This window comes from Artemia franciscana, chromosome 13, assembly GCF_032884065.1.
Source record: "Artemia franciscana chromosome 13, ASM3288406v1, whole genome shotgun sequence".
NCBI lineage: Eukaryota > Metazoa > Arthropoda > Branchiopoda > Anostraca > Artemiidae > Artemia > Artemia franciscana.
This window is the reverse complement of record NC_088875.1, coordinates 34,303,055-34,319,356: the sequence shown is the minus strand read 5'-3', so window position 1 is coordinate 34,319,356 and position 16,302 is coordinate 34,303,055. Positions and strand designations below refer to the sequence as shown.

General features: G+C 33.4%; 1 protein-coding gene across 1 annotated transcript in view; it reads left to right on the top strand.

Moving 5' to 3' along the window:
- LOC136034852 (protein KRI1 homolog) overlaps positions 1–16,302 on the top strand; it is a 180,631-nt gene that overhangs the window by 86,847 nt on the left and 77,482 nt on the right. Inside the window, exon 6 of the mRNA XM_065716319.1 lies at positions 3,569–3,725. Within this exon, the coding sequence (XP_065572391.1) occupies positions 3,569–3,725 (157 nt within the window). The remainder of the gene's footprint in view (positions 1–3,568; positions 3,726–16,302) is intronic.

The following is a 16,302-nucleotide window of genomic DNA, read 5'->3' as shown; positions in this document are numbered from 1 at the left end:
AGAGGGGCAAAAACACTCAGATTCAGACGCACAAAGACAGACATAGGGACAAGGAAACAGCCACTTAGATACATAGGCAGAGAGAGAGAGAGAGAGAGAGAGAGAGAGAGAGAGAGAGAGAGAGAGAGAACACAGAATCAGACACAAAAACCCACAAAGACAGAAACAGACACAAGCAAACTGCAAGGGACACACACAGGTACAGAAAAAGAGAGAAAAAAATATATACAAACACACTAAGACATAGACAAAACGCAGAGAGAGACAAAACACATACAAAACATAGAATCAGACACAAAAACCCACAAAGACAGAAACAGAGACACGCAAACTGCCAGACAGTCACACAGGCACAGAGAGAGAGGGAGAGAGAGAAAAAAAACATACAAACACACAAAGACAGACACAGAGATAAGCAAACAGCTGCTCAGACATACAGTACAGAGAGAGAGAAAAACATATACAGACACACAAACACAGAGACAAGCAAACAGCTGCTCAGACACACAGGCACAGAGAGAGAGAGAGAAAAAAAAACACGTACAAACACACTGAGTCAGGCACCCTTAGTTTTCAGTAGAATCTACCTTCATGTACTACCTTCACAGAGTTCAAAATAAACCTGTTAAAAACGTTTGAGGCTTGTATCATGTCCCTCATAGCACCTACATAATTTTGCTTAAAATTTATTCGACTTCATTAATTTCTTTAGAACGTTTTAAGAAACTTAGGTTTCTGTTTTCAGTAATAATGTACCTTTATGTCTCAACCAGTATCCTAGATCTAAAATACGTATCCGAACTCTTAGACCAGGAAACTAGTTATCTCAGAGTTCAAAATAAACCACTTAAGCACTTTTGCATCAGTTATACACTACTGAACCAGTTAAAACCGTATGGGCTTGTATTATTTCCCTCATAATACGGAAGTAACATTGTTTAAAATTTATTCGACTTCAATAATCTCGTTAGGACGTTTAATGCAACTTAGGTATCAGTTTTCAGTAAAATGTACCTTCGTGTCTCGAACGCTATCCTAGAGCTAAAACCTATATCTCCAGTAACTCCAGGAACCAGTTAAATACGTTTCGGTTTTCATAAAATCCTCATGTATCAAATGGTATCCTAGAGCTAAAGACTATATCAAACGGTATCCTTGAGTTAAAACCTTTATCTCCAGTAACTTCTCCGAGTTCAAAATAAACCAGTTAAGCACTTTTGAATCAGTTATGCACCTCTAAATCAGCTAAAACGTTTGGGGCTTGTATCAACTCTCTCATTGTACCGCCGTGACATGGTTTTAAATTTATTCGACTCCATTAGTCACCATAATGCTCCCCCCGAGATCTTTCTTTTTGATTTAATGTTAACCCTCGTTTTAGTTCAACCCTCCTCGATGAAACATATTTAACTGATAACGAATATGATTCTACTTTTCTTTCCATAATAACATTGATTTCAAAATTATTATATTCTGTATGAGTACCGTCAAAAAAAAACTTTTTCTTCTTGCATGCATAAGCCCAACACGTATAAATAAACCCGTATAAAATAGCTTTTAAGGGATTAGCGAAATTCCCTCTAAGAGATTAAATCAAAGATTAACCATTCATTTTCAATGAACATTAATAAGCTGATTACGGTCTCTCTATATACGTGATATCTGACACTTAATTTAAGTTAGAATGGTTTTTATCAAATATGAATAAAAATTTGACAATTTTCAAGAATATTTCTGTACTGGCCTCTTGTAGTTGCATGGGATACTAACCTCTTGTGGTTACATGGGGTATTGACCTCTTGTAGTTACAGGGGTACTCGGCTCTTGTAGTTACAAGGATACTGACCTCTTTAAGGTAAATGGGGCATTGTCCTCTTGTAGTTATAGGGGTATTGGCCTCTTATATCCAAGATGTCCATTAGATACCAGCTGGAATTTTAACATAAACAACTAAAGAAAGATGCTTTTACCAAAATTACTGTCGTATTACAATTGTTTTATTACGATTGGTCTATTATTTAAATCTAGTTCTATGTTCTAGTAACGTTTAATGATATTTTAATGTGCTCATGTGAATATGCAAATTTTGTATCTCTTGTAGTATAGGCAATGTGGTTGCAAGTGAAGGTTCATGACCAGATCTGGTTGCTAGGTAAACCGGTTATGCAAATAATGTATCCATGGGTCCTGTTAAAGGGATACTAACCGGTTATGCAAATTATCTTCCATTTGGTGTATTCCCTCTATACTACTAATGGACTTGTGTCTTTATAGTTTTTAAACCGGCCCAGCATCGTATATTATTTCTTTTGCTGCTGGAGGAGGGATCTCTCTTGCCACAAAGATAAAATATTGAGTACACTTTTCCACCCCATTTCTAAGTAACTTTAATTCTCTTTAGCTTTTTATGCAAGTCCGACTTTTAAAGTGAAAACGCTATACTTCATTTTCTTTACTTAGCTATTAGAAGCTTTTAACCCTCAAGCGAGGTCACTAAATTATTAAAATCTTCTTAGAATTATTCATGTCCTCTGAAATCTACTAGCCTTATGGAAGAAAGCAAAAAAAAACTTGCTATTTTTTCAACATCAAAGTAAATGATGTTGATTTATATAACGCTTTTATTCTTTAAAGCAGCTGTAGTTGATGTTTTCATTTTCTTCTTTTTTGTTTAAGGATTCACAAAATGAACATATGCTAATGTCTAACCGTATAACACAATTACTTACACTCTTTCGAAGTTCTCTAAATGAAGATGACAGTAGTTCTAACTAATTGAATTCTTTCTTTTTTCCTAATGAGATAGAATCGGAGGCACCATGTTTTGCTTAGCTGACTACCTCTAATTTGCCTCAGTGTTAAGTCCCTTGAGGCACTTCGTTGAGCATCTATACGTTTAACTATCGTTATTTTCTTCTATTATAAAAGAAAGGTTTTTTCATTTGATTGTTAGTATGCACAGCTGTTGTTGAGGTATGATCCATCTTTTTTTACGCAGACTAAAAAATGTTTGCCTTAAACCAATTCATTCTTCAGTTTTTTTTTTTTTTTTTTTTTTTTTTTTTTTTTTTTTTTTTTTTTTTTTTTTTTTTGTGGAGGAAGTTTACCATCTTCGTTAGATGTGCAAAAGTTTTGCTATAGAAATATAAATTGGTAGAACTAAAAAACAAACATTATGTATAATGGACAAGGATCGGCATTTATACATTCAACCGCTGACAATTTTTAATTTAATAATGCAGAGTATATTTAAATTTGACCTGAAATTTATTTGAAAGGTAAGGGGTGAAATTAAAAAAAAAAATTAAGAATTCCATGAAAAATTAAGGAAATTATAAAATTTCTTTTTAATCTGGACATTTAGAACAGTCATCCTTTTTGTTTACTAGCCTTGGCTTAATTATAAAAATCATTTAAACCTAAATCTTTTAAACAGAAAAATGGAAGTAAATTCCTGAAAACTGTTTAGAAAATCATGTCCTTAATTATAGTCTGAACTCCCCTGTGCCCTGGAGAACAAAACCGTATAGCCAAGAAAACTAGGAAATTACTCTTGTTTTATTTGCAGATATTTGGATCAGGAGGACGATAATCATATCCCCACTTACAATGAAATCGTGCACGACTCTGAAGGTGACTTGAGCGAAGACGAGGAAACCCTTGAAAAGCAGGGGGAATTTGAGAACAAATTCAACTTTCGTTTTGAGGAACCTGACCATGACTTTGTGAGTTCCACATTTTTTGCAAATTTGCAAACATACATGCTTCTAAAATATATCAGCCTCATTGTTCTATTTTCTGAAATGTTGTTTGAAAATGTTGCTTATTCCGCCATTCCACTAAACTAGAATGGTAATCTGGTCTTAATTTCACAAGGAATTGGCATTTTATGTCACATATCTATAAAAAACGTCAACTTGGGATTTACTTTAATAGCTTTTTTCGTTCAGTTAGGGAAAAAAATCAGATGATTGAAAAATATTTTGGAAAACTCAAGGTATTAATACTACTTTTTAGAAATTATAAATGTCGCAATTATTTCTTCTCGTATGGTCACATCCCTTGTTTTTATAAATCTATAACATGCCAGGCTTTGTGGCTTGGATCTTTTTTATTGTTCCTTCTGCTCTGTTTTTACAAAAGCTGCTATACTCACAGGATCCTTGATCATTAAAGAACTTTTTTTAGGGAAGATTATATGTCCTTTCCTAGCTTTCTTCCTCAAAGTATCTAATTGGACGATTCTGATTCTCTCCATATGCAGGATTAAAAAATAACAATTTGCTTCTATCCTTTTTTCTTTTTTTGCAGTTTTATTTATTAAAGCTTATTCACCATTTGGTTTATTCACCTCCACGATTATTTGAGGTAGAAAGGATTATTTCTTTTCTAATTTTATTAGATTCTCCCCATATGCAGGATTACAAAATCACAATTTGCTTCTATCCTTTTTTTGCAGTTTTATTTATTAAAGCTTATTCACCATTTAGTTTATTCACCTCCACGATTATTTGAGGTAGAAAGGATTATTTCTTTTCTAATTTTATTTCCCGAAATATATAAAGAAAAGAAACAAACAAGGGGATAGAAATTATCCTCCTTGTCATGAAGCATATAAAGTAAATCATTTCCAGTTAATGTGACCCTTTTCCATCACTTACAATTCCGATGGCTCGTCTCTTTTATGTCATAATTATGAACCAGTTATATATCGGAATAATAGACCAAATTGGAGATTTGTTGCAGTTTTTCGGAGTGGTCTATTTTATGGTCGCCTTGACTGAAACTATTAAAAATTTAAGTGAGAGAGATGAAAGTGGATCGGGCTCTATCATTCTAAGAATAAAAATAAATTATTAAAAATAATAATTATTAAAAATAATAAGGATAACATATATATTTATATTATCTGCCCTTTTGTTGATCATGCCACGGGCTTTAATTTTTCTTATAAAATTATTGTTTTTTGATAAAAATTGACAAAAAAAGTCGAAAATAAAATTTTTGGCAACAGTAAGAAATTTAAAACTGAATTGACGTATGAAACAATAGTTTTCACATAAATTGGAGCAAAATATATTTCACCTCTTTTAGAATACCAAAACTTTTAGAAGTCTTCTTTACAAGTCGTGCTTTTAGGATTGCTCAACTTTGTAGTACATACCAACTGGGTATAAACGTTTGCGACAGTTTCTTCCAGGGAGGGGCAATAATAATAAAAAAAAAGTTGACAATTTCAACGAGAAGTGCCAATAAATTTGTGCCCTCCTCCTCCCACATACGTCTCTGCAATGAGGATTTTCTCCTTTTTTTCTATTTACGCTACTGTTTGGTTGGACAAGTTGCAATGTCAACTCTCAGTTTCCCTTGTTAATTAAGAGAGGAAGGATCATTTTTTATTCCTTATTTCTGATAATTTTTCGGAGAAGATAGAGTGTGTGTGAAAAGAAACCATCGTCTTCTTCAGTAACAAGGTATTGCAATCGATTTAGATCTTTTTTCCCCGTTGTACACCTAGAGGTACTGGCTCTTCATTCTTGTAACATAATTATTTACCATCTGTAAATACGAGTGTATTTGAGTTCTGAAGGCAATTTTTTTGGAACAGAATTAAGCTTCTGTAAGGGTTGTCAAGAATAATTATGTTCTAGTATTGTGCCATTTTAGATGTCACTCTCTGCATGGAAATGAATGGTGAACTGATGTATAAAGAATGATTATAATTATAATTGATTATAAATGGAAATAATTATAATTGAGTACAATATTTTATTTGATTCAAGGAACCCTCTGTAACGGACTCATCATGGAAGACTATTTTAAGTTTCCGTTTGCGTTTAAAACACGTTTCAATATTTTAATACAAATGTTATTAGTAATTTATAAGAGTGGAAACTAGCGCTAATGTCGACAAAGTAACTATTATCACCATTTAACGTTTGGCAACACATGGTATTTTTTTCGGTGTAATAATAAGACAATTAACTTTTTTGGTGTAATTCGTAGGATTAGGCTAGTAATAAGAGTCTGATCTCAGTTCCTTACAAAAGAAAACGATTATAAAGCTTGAAAAAAATGTCAAGTGTCGCCAAACACTAGATGGCGTTGATAGTCTCTTTTAGTGACGCTTATGCCAGTGCCCTCTCGTATAAGTTACGTCTGATTTATACTACTTTATACTACATAGTCTTTGATTTAATGCATAAAAATTTGACATCTGTTGCATATGAACACAGTCTGAGAAATGTTCAGTTTCTGTAAATAATTGGTAATAATACAGTTCTAATGAGGAATATTCTATTTTAATTGAAGGGGGGATCATCTTCCCTTTGTATCATTCCCTAATATTGTTGTTTCGATATTTAATCTTATTTTTTCTCGTCCCTGCATGAAAGCAGTTCCAAGTAATTTTCACCCAAAAAAGTTGGTGCTTAAGAAGATTTGTAGAAGTAGAACTGATGATCCTATATTTTGCAAAAAGAGACTACGCCTTGACAGTATACCAGAGGCAGCGCTTTAGATTTGCTTATAGTGAAGTGCCATAAGGCTTCAATGTATTATTTATTTGTGATTAATTTTTCTCCGGAGCCACTTCATATAAAAATTTTAATATGGCTCTTTAATTTTCTTTGAAAAACTTCTGTTTCCAAGAGTTGTTTTAAAATTAATTTCTATCAATATTTAAAACAAGTATCGCTGTTTCATAAGTAAAACTGGTTTCTGGTTGTTTTAGTCTTCTTATGCAGGGAGGTACATGAGCCACAACGAAGGTTCTCTAATCCCTTCAGTGTGATCAGTAGAACGGCTATTGGGGTTGGTAGGAATTATCCAGTGTCTAGTGGATCATCTTCTTTATAATGTAAATCAGCTTGTTAAATTTGCTGATTCAGTTTTAGCGAGGAAATTTTGATTAACTTGATTTTGAAATTTTGATTAACAGCCAAGGAGTTTGGTTCTAAGTTTTTTTTTTCTAATAACATCCTGGTGTTTTGAATGAAAAGCCAACTTAAAATAAGATGTTTTAGCACACTCTATGGTTTTTTTGGTATTTGATTTTCTGTCTTTATATACAAGTTCCGTAAATATTACTGACTTTAACAATATCGCAGTCTCATTTTATTAGTTTTAACCAAGTTTATGCAGGTTGTTACCACACAAGAACGCCAATTCAACCAGCAATCAACGAAGCTATTTCTAGGTCTTTTCATTTTTAATCTGAAACTGAAATTGGGTTATCGTTCAATAAAAGCAAGTATGTTATAGATTCTAATGTTGGAAGAAATAGGGGATATACTAGCAGAATCTTTTGATGTATATCAGTTGGAAAATTATTTTCCTGTGAATGTAATTATGAAGACTTTTAACTCAGAGTATTAGATTCTGTCATTTTAATAAATATCAGCTAAAATATGAAAACACGGGCATCTCACATGCAAATGAAAAACAAAAAATTAAGGAGAGGAATGAGACTACCTTTTCCAACACAGGGGATGTGAAATAATTATTGCCATTTCTTTGTTTTTTAGTTTATTAACTGTATGTCAAAGATTCTTCCAAAAATACTTAATAGTATTCAGTGGTCAAAATTCGTAGGACTATTGCGTTATTAATCCATATTTATGAAGATATAACTTGAAGATATATTTTCATTAACTTGTTGATTCAAGAGGCTTCAATGATAAGATCGGAACAGCATAGTAGAGTTGTCATTTTTTTTTATGAAACTCATTTTGAGCTTTTTCTCATCCTGAGTTTGTTTTTTTCTCATTTTGAAACTCATTTTGAGTTTTTTTTTCTCATTTGAAACTAATTTTGAGTTTTAATGTTGCTCCTTGCTTTCAGTTAAAAAACTTGTTTTTTTTTATTTAGTTTCTGATCGTTTTTCAAATAATGCCAGTAAATCTGGCTTACCTTCTATGAAATATGCCCCCTCCCCCTCACGAGAAACTCCTCCGTGGAAATCCCATTTAACGTGAAGTGCACATCCCCCCTCCTCTGTCAAATTCCCTCAATACAGTTTTTTCCTCTTTGAAAATCCCCCCCTAAAACTTATTCCGGACAATTCAGCCTGAAAAATTCTTCTCAGCGTACTTTCATTTGAAAAAGGTTTTTAATATCTAATCGATTTCCCGATCACTCCGGAAATGCCCATTTTCGAAAATCAAAACTCGCAGAAAATAGCCCCCGTACCACTGTGGCGAAAGCCCTAAAGGCATAGCCCTAAGCCCCTCATTTTACCCCTAAAAGCATACTTATTTAATCTTTCAACTATGCTGAATAAAATGGCTATCTTAAAATTTTGATCTGATAACTTCGGAGGGGGGCCAGTTCCCCTGCAGTGTTTTTGGTCACTTAAAAAAACGGCACTGGAACTTTTAATTTCCGTTCGAACGCACCCTCTCCTGATCTTCTAGGACATTTATTTCGATACGATCATCCCTGGGGGGAAAAAACACGTACATGTGATCTCTCTTCTGACAATAGCAAGATTCTACATTTCTGTATATAGAAGCTTGAAATTTCTTCAGTAGAGTTCTCTTGTACGCTGAATCTGATGGCGCGATTTTCATTAAGATTCCTTAGATTTTAAAGGTTTTTTTCCGAAATCAGGTGTTTTCAAAAGCCTTATTTCAAAAATCCAGCAAGTTTTCTCGAGCTCGTAACTTTTGATGGGTCACATTAAACTTGATGAATCTTATATATCTGGAATCATCTTAATAAGCTGATTCTTTTGATGCATCTATTGATATCAAAGTTCGACGTTTTAGAGTTTCAGTTAATATTGAGCCAAGTTGCTCCTTTCTTACAGCTCGTTATCGCGAACTGTTTGATGAAGAATTTTTTTGAAAAATCGACCGGTAACACAAAATTATAAGTAGGCTTACTGGTTTTGCCATTTGATACTGTAGAATTTTTGTTCAAAACCAATATGGCTAAATTTATCCTAAAGCGTGCTGAAACACACTCTCTGTAGTCAACTTAGATATATAAGCAGAAAAGGGAACAGCAATCTTATTTTTATTTTTTATTTTTTCACCAGTTGAATATTACCATCAAAACTATAAGTGAATTATATTTTCAATTTTCTTCATTCATTGTAACAGACTTAATCGACTTGCCTTCTGAACAATTTAAATATTCAAGACGTCAGGGTTGTCAACTGCCGACGTCTCGGGCGAGTGAAAATCTAGGCCCAAAAGAATTGATACCTGCTCGAAAAGAGTGAAGTGGGTTGTGCATGGACGGCTAACACCTCGTGCTCGGCCCCTCCTACGGCTGTGATCACTTACACGTCATTTAGAAACCACCATAAGCTATGTTATAATCATTAAACATCTTATTTTTTTTACGCACTTAAAATAAAAAGTAAGGAAAACTCCTTACTCAAGTGAACTCTAAATAATGATTTAGACAATAAATTTCAATCCTTATACAGTTGAAAGGTAATGCTAAGCTAGAAGTTCACATGTGTCAACTTTTATCTTTTGGACCAATAACAGAACTAAAGTCAGAACTTTTGTTGAATTCACTGTTATATAAGTCAATTGATGTAGTTCAGGATCCGTGCTCACTCCAAGTTCCTGCCGTAATTAATTTTAGACTGCCTGGGACGAATAAAGCCAAGAAAAGTAACATTTAATTTTCGAGCTACCAGAAACGAACCATAGTCGTGCAGAAGAGTTTCTTCCTCTTCCTGTACAGTTTTTTATATTTCAAGAATTAGTTTATAATATTTGCTTTGCTTTGCCTGGTTTGAAAGCCTTTACCTGATGCTACAGATGGTGGCACTTAAAATAGTCTGGTGACTAGGCATTGTGTATCTTTTGTTAGGTTTACTGAAATTATATAATTTCAAATATTTAATTTAATTAATATATATCTAGATGCACTACTATACCTAGATACAATATCATTTGAAGGGAGGGGTTCACCAGGTCAGTTTGCATCTTCGCTGCTGGGGGAGAGAGAGGATGTGACCAAGATTAAAAAAAGATGATTGTGGCCGCCATTTGGAAGTTCACATATTGTATTTTGTTATTGGGGAAGGGGGATACATTTTGCCCCCGTCGCCATCAATCCTAAGAAGCAACCTGCCTAGGTACAGTTTTGATTGCCACCAACATGTTTGCTTTGGACTGATAAAGGGAAGCACTCTATAAGCTTGAACTTACGTTTTTTTTAATCAGAGCATTGGGCTATTTATCTAGGTAGTGTAGAAGAAAAACTGGTTAAGCTCTTGCTGAAGGCTTCTTGCTACCTTGGAAAGTAGATGAGCTAGGTAAATGAAACTACAGTCATGAATCTGGGACCTAAAATATACCCTAGGATGGAGTTTTTAAAGCGACTATATATACCCTTTCCTTATTTCTAGGGCTTAAAAGATTGTATAAAGAATGGACTATGCATATCTGAATTTTGACAAAAATGTTCGCCATAATTTTGTATTTTCATTCTCTTTTTCATTGGCTCCAGCTTTTGAAAATATAATTCCTATTATTTCAGGAAGATTTTAACCTATACCAAGGTTTTTTTTCCCAAATTTGAGAAATAGGTTTACAAATCTTTAAGACCTTATAAATGAGGATTGAGCAAGGGTGCTGAAAACACTTTCATTGTGCTTCATTTGAGCAGTCGATATATTTCGCAAGGTTTCACTTTTTTAACACTAATATTGTAAAAGGTCAGTGTCCTTTGAAGAGAGAAGAGGTAGAGGTTGGGACTACAAAATATCTTTCCAGGGCATTATTGAGGCTATAGATCCATTTCAAAGGGTTTCAGTCTTTTAATTTCACTACTTTCCCAAGATAGACAGAAATCCCTCTCCTAGAAATTTACCAAAAAAAAAACTGATATACGTTTATTGTACTTCTTAAAACGAATATCCTCTGAAAATTTGTTACCGAATTCATTAATAAACTGTATACAGTTGGATGTCGAGAAAAGATGAATAGATTGTTTGTTAGACCAGAAGGACATGTAAAACCCCTTCCTCCCTCTAGAAGAGTTTTAGTCTGAAATTTACTTTTCCTCACCCCCCCCCCTATTGTAGCTATTATAGCCCCCACTCCCTAAGGTTTGGACATCTGTTTACCTGTGATGTATTAATATTGTCACACGTTCACGAAGTGGTAAGCTGCTTCCTTTGTAAAGAGTAACTGTTCGAACCTCACACCTGTCATGTCTCTTTTGTCACCCCTGAAATTCATAATTAAGCAAATGTATGGTTGTCTTTAATCTAAAGAATTTTTTCAAATAGTAGTGCCTGGCAGCGAGTCTTTTTAAGTCTCCCCGAGTACCACAAACTGCAGAAAACAGTCTTTGCCTAGTACTTGGAAACATCAAATTTTTATTGTTTCGAAATATTGACAAATACTTAAGGTAAGCAAAATAGACTACATTTGTAACTGACAGGGTTTAAGCGTAACGAACTACCTAAGTAAGAGTAAAAAACATCCCCGCGTCAGGTATCACCCCCAAAATATATGCCTATGAAAGAAAAAAAAACAGCAAATGTAAAACAACCAAGTAAAACCAAAACAAGCTTATCCTGTTTATATATCCCTCCCTTTAGCAACAATAGGTAAACTAAATATTATAAATTTTACCACATCACAAATATTAACACATTGCAAAAAACCTGAATGAACTAAACAATTATAGAATTCATCTTTACCATGTGGCTAATTTTTAAGAAAATCCGCTCAATTAGAAACACAATTCAACATAAATGGCGCTGCGACAACATTTCTCGAACCTCCGAAATTAGTTGAAAATTTCTATAAGTATTTCTAGATAATTCTTTTGATATTTATTTAAAAGTTCGTTATAATGAAAACTAAATTTTTTAAATTGCCAAGTTAATTTATTTGCAGAAAAACCTCTTGATATCAATTTTTGGCTTAATATTTTACATCTATTTTTAAAATCAATATAATTACTACAAATCCTTGCATAATGAAGTAACTGTGAGAAAAAAGCTGAATATGTGATATTTAAGTGTATATTACTTTCAGGGAATGGGAAACTAATCACTTCAAAATCAAAATCATCCGTTTTATTATACATTTTAATACTTAATTTATTATTATCACAAATATTAATATTTAAATCTAAGAAATGATCTTCATGGCCAGCGCCATGACTAGGCTCAATAATAAGCTCTGATGGATGTATATTTTTAGAAATATCAATGAAATCCTTACAATTTAGGATCAAAATATCATCTAAATATCTTTTATTATTTGACAAAGCATGTTTTAAATTAATTGGATTATTCTTATCCATCATATATTTATATTCTAGTTGACTTAAAAACAAGTCAGCTATAAATGGGCTGACATTCCCCCCCCATGGGAATTCCCACAATTTGCTTGTACAAATCACCCCCAAATCTTATATAAGTATTGTATAAAACAAATTCCAATAACTTAAAAATCATATCCAAGCTGTAACATCTCAAGTTAACTGTAGTATTAAAGCAATTTGTCCATATACTCAATCCTCGTCGTCACTTTCGTTGATTATGTTCTAAAATGATAAAATTCAAACCACTAACGTTTGAATAAAATAATTTTGAAAATTTAACACAACTTTTATCTCAGTTCATGATCAACATTAGATCGTCGAGACTTATTATAGAGTTACTTGTGGATTATTCAGAACACACTAAATAAGTGAAGTTAGGTTCTTTCGAAACAAACTACGATGCTGGTACATTTTATGAGAAAAACCGGTTTCATAGCCACAAAGACTAAACTCAATTTAGTATGCTACGCATAGCGATAGAAGATAGTGTCTGAACATGGATTTTGAAATGAAGATTTGGGATTTGCCAAAGGATGAAAAAAAGGCAATTGTATTTTTCCAGAATAAGGGGTTGTTGCCCACAACAAAACAGTGCGTCAATGGACAAAACATGACTTTATACTTTTACGAGAAGGAACATTACGAGAAGGAACGCATAGTGATAGAAGATACCTAACCTAACTTCACTTATTTAGTGTGTTCTGAATAATACACAAGTACCATTTTAGACTTCAAAACAATAAATTTTTGCTTCCTTCCTATTTATGTATCTTAAAAATACGTGCCTTAAGCGGCTTTCACACTGCATTCTCAATTTCCTCTAAAGGATCTATTCTTTAAGTCCTTTCACCCTAGGTTAATCAAACTATTCAAAAATTAAAAATATCGTGTGGAAATAGAGATTCAAGCTCTGATCAAGCGTGAAAGGCTTTCTCGGAAAATTAATTTATTTTTAGAATTTATTAATCCCCCCCATTCTATTTTGCTGCTAATATATTGATTTTACCATACCGTCACATAAACATCCGTAATGTAAGATTCTATATAGAGCTCGAGTCTACTTAACAGTATCTACGTTACCGACATAATTTGCCCCATACCATAACATAATTTAACATAAGGTTTTAAGTTATACTAGTGTGGAAGGTTCTACGACCGCCGTCATAGCACTAAAATAATTCAATCAATAAAATAGAGCAGACTGTATATTGGGGGACATAATGTGCCCCATAGCATAACATAATTTAACGTAAGGCCTTAAGTTATACCAGTGTGGAAGGTTCTACGGCCACCGTCATAGCCCTGGAATAATTCAATCAATAAGATAGAGCAGACTGTATATTGGGGGGCATAATTTACCCCATAGCATAACATAATTTAACGTAAGGCCTTAGGTTATGCTAGTGTGGAAGGTTCTACGGCCACCGTCATAGCCCTGGAATAATTCAATCAACAAAATAGAGCAGACTGTATATTGGGGGACATAATGTCACTATAGCATAACATAGTTTAACGTAAGGCCTTAATTTATACCAGTGTGGAAGGTTCGACGGCCATCGTCATAGCCCTGGAATAATTCAATCAATAAAATAGAACAGACTGTATATTGGGGGACATAATTTGCCCCATAGCATAATATAATTTAGCGTAAGGCCTTAAGTTATTCTAGTGTGGAAGGTTCTACGGCTTCCGTCATAGCCCTGGAATAATTCAATCAATAAAATAGTGCAGACTGTATATTGGGGGACATAATGTCGCTATAGCATAACATAATTTAACGTAAGACTTAAGTTATACCAGTGTGGAAGGTTCGACGGCCATCGTCATAGCCCTGGAATAATTCAATCAATAAAATAGAGCAGACTGTATATTGGGGGACATAATTTGCCCCATAGCATAACGTAATTTAACGTAAGGTCTTAAGTTATGCTAGTGTGGAAGGTTCTACGGCCACCGTCATAGCCCTGGAATAATTCGATCAACAAAATAGAGCAGACTGTATATTGGGGGACATAATTTGCTTTTAGAGATCCTAATATTTATAAACTGGCGGAATATTTCTCCCCATCCATGCAATAAGAGGGCAAATGGCAAAAAGTCGATCTTTACTGCATATATTCTTTAGGTCTAATTGTGATGCTGGATCGATTGGTTAAGTTTATTCGTTTTTGTTTGTTCAATGCACCACTAGTACATTCAAAAAACTAGTCTCTATATCTCTATATCATGACGCAATGCTTCGAGTCAATTTATTTGAGATGGAATATAAAAAAACTAGTTTTTTTAACTGACAGTAAGGAGCGACATTAAAACTTAAAACGAACAGAAATTACTCCGTGTATGAAAGGGGCTGTTCCCTTCTCAACGCCCCGCTCTTTACGCTAAAGTTTGACTCTTTCCCTCAATTCTGCTTTATTAAACAGTAAAAAACTTTAGCGTAAAGAGTGGGGCGTTGAGAAGGGAACAGCCCCTTTCATACACGGAGTAATTTCTGTTTGTTTTAAGTTTTAATGTCGCTCCTTACTTTCAGTTAAAAAATTTAGTTTTTTTTATTTAACTTCTGAACGTTTTTGAATTCATGCATGTTTGATTTTGGCTTTCCGCACATAAATTATTCAAATGAAATTTGCATATTAATTCTTTTTTTGGCTAATTGGCTTTCTCTTAGTTTTGATCAGACGATTTTGAGAAAAAAAGGGTGGGGGAAGAGGCCTAGTTGCCCTCCAATTTTTTGGTTACTTGAAAAGGCAACTAGAACTTTTAATTTTTAACGAATGTTTTTATTAGTAAAAATATACGTAACTTAAGAATTAACTTACGTAAAGAACTTTTATATTCTTTTATTTTTATTATGTATATGAGGGGGTTTAATAAAGCTTAAATTTAGTACTAAAGCACTAAAGCTTAAATTTTGTCCTAACTCTTTAAGAATGATCCCTGAATCAGAAAGGCCGTAAAATAAATAGTTGAAATTACTAAAAAGGCTTTAGCGTAAAGAGCGAGGTATTTAGGAGGAGATAAGCCCTCAGATGCGTAATAATCTCTGTTCGTTTTAAGTTTTAATGCTGCTCCTTACTTTCAGTTGAAAAAACTTTTTCGTATTTATTTTTTCATTGTTTATTTTATAATAATGCTAGAAAGTCCTGCGCCCCCTTCATTGAATTTCTCTTCCCCCATGACATATTCCTTCAAGGAAAGATCCACCACATTAGATAGGAGCTTGAAACTTTTACAGTAGGGTTCTCTGATACGCTGAATGCGGTGGTGTGATTTTCGTTAAGATTCTATGACTTTTAGGGGGTGTTTCCCCCTATTTTCCAAAATAATACAAATTTTCTCAGGCTCGTAACTTTTGATGACAAAGACTAAATTTGATAAGACTTATATATTAAAAATCAGCATAAAAATCCAATTCTTCTGATGTATTTTTTAGTATCAAAATTCCGTTTTTTAGAGTTTCGTTTACTATTGAGCCGGGTCGCTCCTTACTACAGTTCGTTACCACGAACTGATGGATAATTTTTAAGTGCCCTATATGTTATATAAGCTGCAGAACAATAACTTTTATAAGTTTGTCTTCGTGCTTTACATCTATGAAAATTTTTAAATTAATTGTTGCTTCTTTTTAGTTTTTAAATATATAGATTAAACATTGCAAAAAACTTCTGTCTAACTTAAGCAATGATACAAAAAATATAGTATTTCCTCTCTATATGGGGAGGGATTATCGTATATCTATATTATGTTGCTTCATTTCCTATCTTTCTCTATGTCCATTACGGCTCCAAATAAAAAAAATGGCAGAACAGCTTTTTTTCCCTCATTTAAACATCTAATATATGCATAAGTTTCCTTATTGCATGGTTGGGGCAATTTTACTTTGTATTACGTTTGGAATATTTATCGCCTACTTTAGTTGTCGGCTAATGGGGTTTGTTCCATAGCTTGGATAATATATATATATATACTAGCTGTTGGGGTGGCGCTTCGCGCCAC